This window comes from Astatotilapia calliptera, chromosome 4 (genome assembly GCF_964374335.1).
Source record: "Astatotilapia calliptera chromosome 4, fAstCal68.1, whole genome shotgun sequence".
Lineage (NCBI taxonomy): Eukaryota > Metazoa > Chordata > Actinopteri > Cichliformes > Cichlidae > Astatotilapia > Astatotilapia calliptera.
Window position 1 is genome coordinate 28,850,456 of NC_137425.1, and position 13,708 is coordinate 28,864,163.

General features: G+C 40.1%; 1 protein-coding gene across 4 annotated transcripts; it reads right to left on the reverse strand.

Moving 5' to 3' along the window:
* Positions 1-1,158: 1,158 nt before the first annotated feature.
* On the reverse strand, positions 1,159-13,412 carry LOC113021312 (oxysterol-binding protein-related protein 7-like). 4 transcript variants are annotated; one of them, XM_080301023.1, is made up of 24 exons: positions 13,229-13,288; positions 12,264-12,348; positions 11,431-11,650; positions 11,082-11,225; positions 10,911-10,964; positions 10,712-10,825; positions 10,461-10,619; positions 10,023-10,164; positions 9,751-9,869; positions 9,206-9,295; positions 8,956-9,100; positions 8,673-8,806; positions 7,459-7,551; positions 6,888-7,068; positions 6,706-6,780; positions 5,194-5,408; positions 4,942-5,079; positions 4,801-4,864; positions 4,632-4,710; positions 3,824-3,968; positions 3,576-3,726; positions 3,232-3,358; positions 3,007-3,129; positions 1,159-2,134 (listed from the first exon to the last, which is right to left on the reverse strand). In XM_080301023.1, exons 3-24 carry the CDS (start codon positions 11,596-11,598, stop codon positions 2,026-2,028), a joined length of 2,769 nt encoding a protein of 922 aa, XP_080157149.1. In that variant the 5' UTR covers positions 11,599-11,650; positions 12,264-12,348; positions 13,229-13,288; the 3' UTR covers positions 1,159-2,025. The 4 variants fall into 4 exon arrangements, with proteins under 4 accessions (XP_080157149.1, XP_026021696.1, XP_026021695.1 ...); XM_026165911.2 differs by lacking the exon at positions 12,264-12,348 and having other exon boundaries at positions 8,956-9,097; positions 13,229-13,412; XM_026165910.2 differs by lacking the exon at positions 12,264-12,348 and having other exon boundaries at positions 13,229-13,412.
* Positions 13,413-13,708: the final 296 nt, after the last annotated feature.

Below are 13,708 nucleotides of genomic sequence, written 5' to 3' on the forward strand. Positions count from 1 at the left end.
GCTCTGAAACTTTAAACTGGATCAGTTTAAACAGAGCTTGCTGTTTCACAGCCCGATAGTCTGTTTGTCGCAGATCAAAGTGAAATTAATTTTATTGGCTGAACAGGTATTCTTGGTGTGTATTTGTCTTTCCAGCTGTGTAAAAACAGACAAATAGGCAGATTTTGGCCTTTTGGTCACTGCTATTGGGTCAATACTGTTTATTTTTCACCAGGCTAATAATCACAACAACATTTATAACAAACACATGGATATTCCATTAACAATGCAAGGCTTCATTCAGCAGTTTTAGTAAGGTGTGCCTTAACAAGCTGCACCAGCAGAGAATCCATGTTGCACTCAAAACATACTTTACATAAAAGAATCTATGAAAATGGAGTGCTTGATTTTAAACCCAAACTCTGAACATAACCTGCTGCCTTTAGTTTTTAATTCTCTCAGCAGCTTGAATAAAACAGTCATTGCATTGTTCACTGTCAAAAGGAAAAACAAAAAGACAAAACCCACAAAATTTTACACCCACACACAGGTCTGAGGAATCAGGAATCAGGTCAGGTCAGCAGGTGGTGACGGCATGTCTCTTGATTTCTAATCTGGAACCAAACCTGCTCTGGAGCAGATTACGTTCACAGTTTAAGTTACCATGGTGATTTACCCCGATAAGAAGTGAACCGCATTAGTACAAAAAAATTACCTGAATAAGCCAGAAGCCGGTTTTGTTGTAAAGACCTCTGGACAGGAGCAGGTCATGTGTTCAGCATAAGTTGTGATTTAGCCAGGTAAAAAGAAGTAGTTCACTTTCATGACAAAACTGACAAGGCCACATATCTTGCCAACTGTGTATAGTAAACCGCTTCGGTGGATGATAAGAGATTTAAATATGCTGCTACTCAAGAATATTAAGAGTTTCACTTCCTGGTGAATAAGGGAAAAAAAACAAACAAATGTTACAACATGTACACCTGCTGTCTACGTGTTAGCATGCTTCAGTTGCTTGTGTGTGCAACATAATGACAGCCTTGAAAGATAACCAAACAGGAGCATGAGTCAGCACTGGAGGATTTCACAACAACCACAGTTGCAAATATTCACTTCTTTACAAGTCCAGATTCTAGGCAGCAATTTTGTAGTGCAGTTTAGTAATGAACAGAAGTTTAATGTTGATCTAGAACCTTTTATTTGAAACTAAACCACTGAAAGAAAACATTCACAATGATTTAACAGCCATCTCTTTTCCTTATTAAAAAATCCACTATTGAAACATAAAAACCCTTCACTGATTCAACTCAGTCTAAATGTCTAAGAGGTGTTTCAGCTCATCAAGGACAGAGAAATGAAGAATGCTGGGTTGAAATGGCGCTTGATTCATTCTGGTATATGGATTCACCAATGTGACCCAACACAACATGCATACAGACTTTGTTTAAACAGTAAGACCCACTGAGAACAGCACCAGTTCACCTGCAAAATACCACATAAGCCCCTCTACAAGAAAGCATTTAACACTTTGAGCCTGATATTAAAATTTACAAACACATGACATAAAATGTTATAAATCAACTACTATTTACATCAAGAAAACATTTTACCCAATTTTTTCCTAAATGGCAGCAATTTAAAATAGAATTCAAGTTAAGCTTTGCTTCTTAAACATAAATGATAATATTTCAGATTTTCTTTATGGCAGAGAAAGGCAAAAAGGCAGGAAAGACATCTGGCTTCATCTAAATCAGTCTTCATTTGTACCTTAGTAGCATCTCATCTCTACACTGGAACCAAAATGAAACTAATGAGAGGTTCATTTATGCTTCTTAAAGCCCTTTCCCTCTATACCCTTGCACCACTGGTAGCAGTATTTTGGCCCTTTGGTCACCGCTGTTGGGTCAATACTGTTTATTCTTCACCAGGCTAATAATCACAAATAGTTATAGCTGATTACTTTTATTGACGACGTGTTCATTCTGCCATTATGTGTTCACATGAATCCGCTTTTATTCAGCCTCATGTTCAGGTGGGTGTAGATTTCTACCACAGATCCAGATTTTCAGTATTGGCAAAGCCAGGGTCTTTGCGGAGCATCCAGTATGTCCCATTGTACAGCCACACCTCTCTGCCAGCTTCATCCACCGATTTTCTGGGAAAACAGACCAATTAGTGACATGCAACACTGGAATGTCATTCAACCTGGAAACATTAATAAGCCTAAATAAATAAAAATACATAGATTTCTGTGGGAAAATACAGACTCTTAGAACACTCTAAAGAATGTGACGTTTATAATCACATCCAAGAACCTCTTCTGTTGACAGTATCAGTGAGGCAGCCGATCACCACAAAACAAAAAACAGAACAAGCTGCTGATACCCAACTATGTTAGGCATCAAACATTTTATTTAAGCTCTTATTAGTTTCAGTTTTGTCATATGCAAGTTAGCACAGGGTCAACATTGCAATGAAATGTGTTTGACGAGCAGCAGTCACTCAGCAGCATGATACAGTAGAAGAAAATATAATAAAATAATAAAAAGATAGCCATTAGCCACTGACCTAACAGTTTAGTTAGGTCTTTAAAACCACCTTAAAATTAAGGCCATCCTATACCCTGTCTGGGAAACAATCCTGGATGTTTTTTTGTTTTTTTTGTTTGTTTTTTTAACTAAATGGGCCCCCCTCCCCCTCCTTTTAAACTGCCATCATGTTTATTATTTAGTGCTTTAAATACCAGCTTTTACCACCATTATTGGTTGGACAGAGTAATCTCTTTCCATCTTGTGGTCTTTGTTACATTCAAAATAATATCCAAATACTCCCATATTAAAAGGCATGCGCTTGAGCAAACCCCACATCTTGTAAACAGATTAGAAAATGACATTTATATACATTTCCTACAGAAAAAAGGCTGATACTGAAGAAAAGGACACCAGATGTGTTGCTGCTTGAATTATTAACTAGACTTTTGACAGTCCACCACAAAACCAGAACGAGGCAACGAGGAAAGCTTCTCACCTGAAGAACCTGGGGATGTGTTCCTCCCCTTTCTTGGCCATTTCTTTCCTCCTTTCCCTTTGGTTCTCCTCCACCTCATCCTTCCTTTTATCTGCTTCTGCTATTTTTCCCTCCTCCAGGAGCCTGATAGAGCAGACAAGAGTAAGGAATTGGAGCGCACAGAAGATGGTGCAGAAATGTCTGTCAGTCTACCATAGTTTAAATTAAACAAGATCTTGTGGATACCTCTGGTCCGGTCTGAAACGTGTGTCCGTAGGTGGAAGGACAGCCTTCAATTCTGAAGTCAGTTCATTAAGTTCCCTGGCATAACTTGAGAAGCCATAGAACTTGACATAGTCATCAGGCTGTACATCTGTATAGAAAAGGATATCGTGGATATTTAAAGATCTTTCATCTAAAACTTGAACATAGTTGACAAAACTCAGCGTTTGTGTATAAAGTAGATTAGCTTAATCATTTGTGGAAGAGATCAATGAGTCAGTCTTGGCTCAGGTTGACGGTGGTCTTTACATGAGTCATAGGATTGGAGTAATTTGTGAGGGATTTGAGCGCTGAACAGTGGTACTCACTGGGTTTCCAGATACATTTTGGTGTAGGTAGTGTATCACAGAAAATGCCTTCATGCCAGAGACCTCCGAAACGATGAATCACTGACCCAGCCTGGTCCAAAACCACACCCTGCACCTCATTCTTACTGCTGTCCGAGCTCCAGTAGCGGGACTGGGATGAAAAGATGAAGGCACTTAGCACAATTTCAATGCATTACATGGACCTCTGGCTAAATTAGAAAAAAATATGCATATGTGCATGTCCTTACCTTGACAAAGGTAATCTTGCAGGTGCACACATCACTCTTTGTGTTTCTGATGGTCACCTCACCATAGTGCTCCAAAGAGCGTTGCTGACTCAGGACATTGTGGATACATGTAACGGCCTTATTCCATTCATAGTGATCACCATAACTAAACAAAAAACAAATTATACTGTGATCATTGCATAATGAAATTGAAACAGTTTTTAAATGTAGATGAGATCGTAGATCGTACAGGCTCAAATTGTATATGGATTTCTAGAAATGCTGGTGCCTTGTGACAGCAAACTGCAAACCAGCCATCCTTTGCTTTAGTCCATCTTGTTTACTTTTTACTAACATTTTTAATATTGTCACTTCTGTGTCAGCATTTGTATCCAAAAAGCCTCAAGATAATTTTCAAGGTCTCCCACTCATCCGATCAATCTTCTAGCCTGTTTGCATTTCTCCTTTTTATCTGGAAAAATCACGCCTTTGAAAAATTAAGCCAACATGCAAGTGCCAGAAACTGCACTTCCTTCAATGGACAGTTTGGTGAAATTGTCCAGCTTTGGAGCAACATTAGGCCAGTTATTTATTTAAAAAAAAAAAAAAACAACCAAAAAAAACTAAACAAACACGCTTTTGATCAGTCCCTTTTACATACAATAATGTTTTTATAAAAAAGTTTCAATTATTCACCAATCTTGATATAGAGCAATGATTCTTTGTCATCTCTTGTACTAGTGTATGGTGTTGTATACTACTATTAATATTAAAACACTGTCCCTTTGTTTCACATCTTTTGTGGTTAAAAGTGGCATAAAATCATCACCTGGGTAGGGTAACATTAACCAGTCCAGAAGAGATGATCTCCACAGACTTGCCCCAAAACTTGTACTTCCATCTCTGATCTGAGAGCAGAATTAAAGAAGGAAAAGCTGCAGTGTTAGGTCTGATTGCTGTATATCTGGGACTTGCTTAAGAAACCAAAAACAACACACCTTGCCAGAAAGTGAAGTTTTCTGACTCTGCATGGCAAGCAGAGATGGGTGGATGGTGACTGACCTGAAAACATAAGACAATACAGCATTAAAGTCTGTTCTAAAACACCAATAAGCCGAATCATTATGTCTTCAGGTTACCTGTTCACTAATGTATTGGAATCCTTTGTCTTCTCTGTAATTCTCATACGTTTCACCCAGGACAGGGTTGAAGGGTTTGTAACGATTCCTCCAGGATGCCCAGGCATAACCAGAGATGGAGAATGCTGCTACATAAACCTAAAAACAAACAAGACAAAAACAATTTTTTCCTAAATCCTGAACAAGCCTTACACCAAATTCAACTTGATTTGACCCCCAGCGGGTCAGAAATCATAAGCAATCCCAACACACCATCCTCTCATATGGATCATCAATGTTGCTGGCAATGTCCAGCAGCTCAGAGTACTCCAGTTCTTCACTGAGCCTCTGCAGCAATGAGAGTGGCTCATTGAGAGCAACTGGCATAGACACTCTGGACAGATCCTTGCCAATGTTGTTGTAGAGGATGGTCATAATGCCAATGTGGCTGTTGTCTGCGCAGGGGGCAGGCAGGGTAGTGCGACGACCTGCATGGTAACACCACAAAACAGCGTAACATATTAAACAAAATGGATGATTAAAAATACAACACACACAACAACAACAACACCACCACACACAAAATGAGATAAACCTGGTCAACTAACCAAGAATAATCACAATATCCACATGTTCCAGGCCTCACTGGTGGTGCTTCCAAAACCTTTTATGGCAGCGGTCCTCAATGCCCGGGCTACGGACTGGTACCGGTCCGTGAGTTGAGGCTTGGGTATGAAATTTATGGTTTTAATCGTTATTTTTAAACTCTGTTTCCCTGGGTCTTTCCCTGTGTGTTATGCATAAATCTTTTTTTGGTACCGGTACTGGTTTTATTTTGTTGTATGTATCCACGACATCTTAAAGGCAGGTCTGTGAAAATGTTGTCAGACAAACTGGTCCGTGGCGCAAAAAAGGTTGGGAACTGCTGTTTTATAGCATGTTTCAAGATTCTTAAGATCCTTATTAAATTACAGGCCATACATGGTTAGAAATGTTGAAGGTCTCCCAAATGACAATTAAATAGTCTAGTATGGAAACTGCCACGCATCAACATGCAGAGCCCTCCGGAGGATTATTGGCAGCTCTCTACCCAGTCTACAGAACATTTACACCTCATGCTGCATTCGTAAAGCCACTAGCATCATGGCTGACCCGCATCACCCCTCCCACCAACTGTTTACTCCTCCTCCATCCAGAAGACGACTCTGCAGCATCAGGAGCAGGTCAGTGAGATTTTTTTTTTATTTTTTTATTTTTTTATTTTTTATTTTTAAACAGTTTGCACCTTTGATCCAGGAGGACATCATTTTACCCCACTGTATACTTGAGTGTATATTGTAGAGTTTTATTGTCAACCCAACAAAGCTCTACTGGACTAAACATAATTGAGGTAGGTTTTGGAGTCATGGGTAGCACCAGTTATGGCAGAAACTCACATTAGCCCAGATAAACTCATATTAGCCCAGATAAGCTCATGGCTGTCCTGCTGCCCTTTTCCATGGGCAAGTGCCATTTGGGACATAGGTTTCAGCTCGGATGAGCATGCTTTGCAAAGCGGCTTGCAGCAGCAGCCATATACAGGTGAAGCAACTCAAATTCTAAGTGGTTTTGACAAAGCAACAGTTTGGTTCCAAATGTATACAGGCTACTTCACGTCTGAATTTTGTGTGAATCAGAAGCACGATTAGCAGCCATGTCTGTCCTACTGTTATCATTCCTTTCATATTAGCGGTTACCATGTTGAAATATAAATTTACAGGTTTGCTTAACAGAAGATTACTTTACCAGTATCAGGAGGCACTGGCCGTGGCTTGTGACTTGCGCTGTTCAAACTTTCTCTGTAGTTAAGAGTAGCAGCAGCTGTGGAGGACAGAGGAAACAATGACTTGATGTTTTTGTTTCATGTTAACCTTTGTTGTGACACAGAAAATCGTGCAGTGGCGATTTATTTGAAAGTAAATACTCACAATGTCCTTCTTCAGGCTCTGATGTGCTAGTGGTGGTAATGTCACTCAGGCCCGATTCATCAGAAGCCTCGGCCTCTGACGAAGTCTCGCACACTATTACCTCGCTAGCATCAAAATACTCTGCCATAGAATCTGCCACTGAAGGTGGACGGTTACTGTGACGACTTAAGGAAGGCGTTCTCTGTAAGGATGAAACATGGTTCCAGCTATAGTTTGACCATTTAAGTCCAATAAACAAGTCTACCTGTAAGTGCTGCGAAGCAAATTCAGAACAGTGACGACTGACATGCACAGTTATTTCCAACAGGTGCTACCCACACAACTTGCTCTGTAACAATTGTAGGTGCAGCTGTCCCAACTGTGAATAACAGCAGCACCACCACCCACGTCACTAGACTGTAAATCATTCCATGTTTTCCTTCTTTTGACCAAAGTTTCCCACAATCTTATAGCTTCAGTCAGATAAAATTTCTTCATGATCCTGAGCTAGAATTCAATGTTAATCAGGATGATTATCAGTGACACCAGAAAAAAATAAATAATAATAATGCTACACACATACACTACACACCTGGTCTGGACGGACAGTGCAGAAGGATTCTTCAGAAGAGTCAGAGGACAGGGAAAGCGAATGGACTTTGGTCAGATGGGACTGTATATCAAGCTGCATGCGCGCAGGCACACATGCACACAAGCCATGCAGGAGAAGTGCAGAAGAAACACACAGGATCAAAAATGCATGCAGCGAATATCACGCACACTCCAAAGCACAAACACAGCAGAGGTGAGGCAAATATTACTTGTTGCCAAGTGCAGTTGCTCTCCAGTACAGTAAATACCAGCACAATCAAACTGAATTATGTATAATATCTTAGCAAGGACAGAGCTTTTTAGTGGGCCAGGTAGGACTTTAGTAAATGAACTTAGTACAGGTTAGGAAAGGTCCCTTCAGACATTTAGTATTTCTGAATTATCCATCACTGTGGATATAACTATTAACAAAACACCCTCTCAACTATTAACAAAACACCCTCTTGCAAAAAAAAAAAAAAAAAAAAAAAAAAAAAATGGATCTTTATCAATCAATTCTTCGTAGAAAAACTTTATTTACCCTTTAAACTCACTAAATTATGGTTAGTAAACGACTCTAAAGCGATTTTGAACAAGAGGGTGAAAGTCTCACCAGTTTCCAGTAGAGTGATATAACAGTAAATAAACAGGGTAATAACATACATTTATTAACCATGGGATATGTTCATCACTGTGGATATCAGTTGATAGCCAGTTGCCAAGCAACTATTAACAAAATAAAGCCCAAAGTCACAGCCATGTTCAAACATGCAGTCACATGCACCATGGTAAGAAGCCAAGGGGAAAGCAAGAAGTGTTGCATAAGCACAGTCAGTCTGACAGCAGGAGCCAACAAGTCCCTAACCTGACTGCTTTGTTTCAGTATGCGGCAGTCGTTTTATATGCATATTTGTGTGTGAAAAGAAAGGAATACTTGAGGTGTGTTCCTTTAAGTTCCACCTGTATTAACTTGTGCCCGTCTTACCTAAAAACAGCCCAAACCTGCTCAACAGTATCACTTAGGGCTGGGCCCATTGTTGCCGTTTGCAGGGCTACACTAAGATTTAGAGTGTTGGAAAGACACTAACTGGGGTATGGTGAAGGATCTAGTCTGTGTTTTTATCTGGTTTATGACATCAAGAATTAGAAGTCAGGTTAAGTTTGCTTCCACATAGGCCAGAAGTGTCCATGTTTGTATACATATGTGTCTGTTACCTCAGACAATGTGCTACAGATGGTAGCGAGCTGCTGTGAGGTGTTCTGCCGCATGTCTGGGCCGGTCCAGGCTTGCCTCAGTCTCTCACGCTCCAAGGTCAAAACCTCATGAATGGACTTCAGAGAACTGTGAACTGCAACACAGCAAAAGTGTAAGTGATAGATGAGGATTCTCACACTCTCAGCAATATGTCAAAATGTGTCAGGGAATATGTAAAGGGAAAAAAAAGTCAATGCTAATGCAGAGAGCGTCAGACTTAGCCAAGTGGCAGCAAGGCCATACCTCTCTGAGAAGCAGTGCAGATCTCCTGGTGGAGCTTCTTAGCTTCAGGTGAGGTGACTTGAGGATTGGACAGCTGAGAGTAGACGTAGTTTGGAATGGACTGTACAGAAGTGGAATTTGTGCTCAGATGACTGGAAGTGAACTGCTGGAGATGAAGAGAAAAGGAAAAGAGTCACAGAATTGGATGAGGCTAAAAAGTGGTGAGCTGTCTGATGGTACTGTAACAAGACATTAAGTAACAAATTCCTACCATTCCCCCCATGGCCTCAGCACGAGACAGAGTCCTGGAGTGACCCGGCATTCGCCCATTCTTTTTCTTGGGTTTTTCCAGGGAGAGATTCTAAACACAGAAGTACAAAATTATAGCTTCTTTTTCCAGACCATTTTCTTTTGCAGGTTAGGGTGGAGCAATTCTGAAGCTGAGAATGAAATCCCAACAGCATTATATCACAGTTCCATCCTATAGTTTATATATGGTGCTGTTAAGGCTAATCTGGTATATAGTTGGTTAAGATAGTGAATGACCTGGAAAAATATTTCAGAATGAGCAATTATGGGTGTATTTTGTTTAATTTCTTTTTGCATTTCCTAAAGAAAAACTATGGTGAAGTGTTACAGCCTTTTTACTGGATGCCTATTGTGCTTGATACCATAAATTTTAAAGCCCATTTAAAACATTTCAGATTTTTGCTTAGATTAAACATCAAACTTTGTGTGAAATTACTTCTCACCCCCCGGTTGTTAAATATTCTTTGACAAGTGACACACATTCACATTTGGGACCAGCATACTTGCCTGCATGCTGATTCGCATCTCCAGGTCTGTGTTAGTGATAGGGTAGCCTCCTTCCAGCCAATTCAGTCTCTGGATAAGTTGAGCCAGTTCTGTCAGATCTGCCTGACAACGAGCCAGTTCTGATAGGCAGTGGGTTAAAGGTCACAGTTTAGAAATGGAACGAAGAGACAGGCACACCTACTGATCAAATCTGTATTCATTGTTAAATATGGAGGACATATGATCAAGAATCAGGCCTCTCTTTCTGGCGCCATCTCTAATGCAGCTCTCACCATTGGAGGTTGCATCTATGTCGTGGGTCTGCTGCAGCCAAGCTGATACCTTGCTGGTCACACCTGGTTGACTGGCAACAGCTGGGGCAGGACTTGCCATCTCTGGATGGTACACCGATGCAGAGCTGGCATAGTGAGGAATCTGCAGGATCATATATCAAGGTTAAAAGAAAGCACTTTCACAATTACAGTATCTGTGGGCAGCTGCTGTTTTTCAGACTACAGTGATCATGGATTACATAAATACCATTTTCTGTATTTTTTTGATAGTCAGCTGTCTAAAGTATTATCATCCAAATTATTAATACTCAAACATTTTTTGGTCGCAAAAATGTTCACCAGTCTATCTGCAATTCTCCATTTGATTGGATTCCTATAGCACAAAGTAAATTTCCTTTCAGCTGTGGACAGTTTACTGGAGCAGGAAGTTATACTGACTGTTGCTCTGCTTTGCTGAGAGAAAGCCGGGAGAGTGCTCTGTCCCAAAGAAAGCGCATGAAGCACACCACGGTGGACACTCATGGCCTCATTTTTTCTGAACACACGATGGGCACACAGCTTGGTCAACCAGATGTAGAAAATGTCGTGACTTTTTGCCTAATACCAGAGAGAAGAGAACTTATTTAATTTGGATACATCCGATTCTAGCCACAGTAAACACTTGACTCATCCTGGAACCAATAAGTTACCTTGAGGTGATACAGGTTGTCTCCAGCATCCAGGTCTATGCGTTTGGTCTTCTTATTCACAGACATGACAGCCATGCTGATGTCCAGAGAGCCATGCAGCTTCCCTCTTTGAATCTAAACACAATGGCAGAGGACATTTAACACTTTATTCTTCATCAGAGCGTATCATTATTGTTTGATGTTTTTGTGTTGGACTTACATCTTGCTGGGTCTTTGAGTACTTGAGAATGCCTTTCTCCAACAGAAAGTACCTCTAAAAAGAGAGTTTGGCAAATTAGTTGTGGATAAAAATCTTCACTGTTCAACCCTGCAGGATTTACTACAGTTTCACTGAGAAACTGGAAGAGCAAAATAGTTTAAATTCTCTCACTTTGTGCCAGCCTTTGAGCGGATATTTTCTCCTTTTCATCAAGTAGCCCTCACAGATCCCAGGAATACTGAGGTCTCCAGATGACCCTGGAACCAAGCCCCTGTCAGCATGCTGCAAGTCATCCACTACCTCCCAGTGACGAGACTGATAGAGACAGAAAGCACTTTAAAATTACATTTATGAAAACACAGCTTTTAGTTTCAGGTGTCAGTCAATTGGAGGAATTCTGTGATATGGATTGCAAGAGGGGGCAGAAATGGAGAAAATCTCTGGAAGCCCATTTGTACCAAGTGGGTTACAGTTTTATCTTTTACTTTACAATATAATTAGTGTCTTTTTTTCTTTTTACCTGTTTTGAGTGCTTGCCAGAACCTGTGCTGCTGCTCCGTGAGTGGCCAGGTCTGAAAGTGCTTGCTGGGGATTTGTCAAGGCCACTAATCACTGACTGGCTGCTACTGAGAGGTGGTGGACAAACCTGAGGGTCCATTGGTGCAATGTAATGAGAGTAGCGTTGCATGGAGAGAAATGACCTTCAACCCAAGTTGTTTCTCATGGCAATGTACACAGTGCTGGGGGGACAAGAAAAAGCTTCATGACAAGTCAAAAAGATGACATACAAATGTACAACATCACAGTCACAGTCAAAGCAAAATTAAAGCCGAGTTGGAAAGGTGGATAACAGGAATGACACAAGCAGAGTTTTAAAAACCTTCTTCTAAAAGAAACAAATGTATCCACAGACATGCAACTTTCAACTTTTAAAGTAATATGTTTGAGAACAAAAGAAGCCTGGGTGGAACCATGATTCTAGTTTGTCCAAGAGTTACAAGTGGTCCTTTTACAGTACAAACAGAAACAAATCTACAGTCTCATTGTTTGTCTAAACTGCAGGCATAAGGCAATATTTTATCTGTGCCTGTAATGATGTCACCATTAAGTTCCTGACTTTAACAACATTAAAGTCAGGAACTGAGAAGATATAATTGTCTCACCAAACGTAAAAACAAAAACAAAAAAAACAAACATTTTAAAACCATTTTAGAACTTTAATCTTAGATTGGCTCGTAAAATTTAATGTGGATTAAGGATCAAGACAAATTATTTGTTATGAACATAGAGGTGACAAATTAAAGGTATTATGAAGCCATCAACCATATACTCAGACCATCTGGTAGCCCTTACGCTATGGGGAGCATTTTCCTCCAATGGTCCGTGTCCATGTTTTCCCTTAAAGGGAAGGGCACCTGCAATCAAAAGCAGGATTTTCCTGTAGAGGAAAGGAATGACCGCTAAAGGGACTTCGGGAGTTTTATTTGACTGCCATGTTTGTGTGTGAGATATCATACTTCCTGCTACTGAAATCACGAGGTATGAAAGAAGTCTAGATCTTACTAGTCTGTTAAGTCAAGCAGGTGGACAATTAAATGCATAATTTAAAAAAAAACAAAACCCAACAGTCTTATGGTCCACTGAGCCAACAGTGGTTCTTCCTACTCGATTTGGAAGGGAAGTCGGAAGATCCTTACACCCAATTCCAACACTTACATTTGTTTTTTCTCATTCAGACAGATCAGCTTACATGAGGAAGAATCACTGACAAAATTCCAGTCTGAAATTCCAAGAAGTCTTAACCAGAGACTGGTGTCCGTTTATTGCTTAAGGCATGCAGCTTGAGCACATAATCTGTACTTAAAGGAAATTTGGATTTGCATGTGACTGCATGTTTTCTCTTCAGGGTGGAACAGTTGCACCTTTACCCTTCTCTCTCTGTGGAATATTAATCACATATTAATCTTAATGTCCTACTTGGGGACAACTACAACTATAGAGAATGTGATCAATGCCTGACACAATCTACTTAGTTTACAGATGATTCAGGTCTGACTTTCAGTATATGGATAGAAAAACCTCCATCAAAACTAAAACTAACTACTAACTAATCATGGCTTACATTTGGGTGATATGACAGCAAATACAGGATTGTATATCGTAAACAAAAATATAAAAGTTTATCCATACAATCAACAACAAACAGTAAAAAAGTAGACAACTACATCAACAGTAATATTTGTGACTATGTAGAATGCACATAAAAGTCATATAAAATAGTGGGAAGGCACAGAGACAAAATAGTAAATGAAACACACCTGTGTTGGACTGACAAGCTGCAGCAGCAGGACTCCACAGACAGTTCCTTATACCTTCTCCCAGAAACAATTGTAGAGCTGTAAAATGTCTTCTGTGGAGAAAAATCACAGCACAGAGACTTTCCTAGGGTGTTCCTTCACTGTGTGATCTCCCTGCTCTTGTCCTCTGAGTTAAACAAAAAGCAATACCACACCTGACTGATGATGTGCTTGTTAGACTGGTGTAAATCAAAGCCAGTGGGTATCTGGGCGGGGCTGAAAGCTAAGGAACATGACCTGACCAAACAGGCCTTCCAACTTTGTCATCTCAAAGATGGCATGCGTTAGAACAGATTTGCAATCAACAGATATGCCAAAGTCTTGAGTTACTTTCAGTAATTAGCTCTGACCTACAAAGGTCTTAAAGAGAGTAATGAGCTGACAATTCTGTCTGATATCAGAGTGGTTTTCTGAAAGCAATCTGCTGAAAATGTGAATGTC

Excerpts from the sequence above, each read along its gene's own strand:
- LOC113021312 (XM_026165910.2), bottom strand. The coding sequence starts at position 11,598 with ATGCAACGCTACTCTCATTACATTGCACCAATGGACCCTCAGGTTTGT. Across the intron at positions 7,552-8,672 it reads TCTGTAGCACATTGTCTGAG|CTTGATATACAGTCCCATCT; the intron begins GTAACAGACACA and ends GCGCGCATGCAG. Across the intron at positions 3,969-4,631 it reads GTTAATGTTACCCTACCCAG|TTATGGTGATCACTATGAAT; the intron begins GTGATGATTTTA and ends TTTTTTGTTTAG.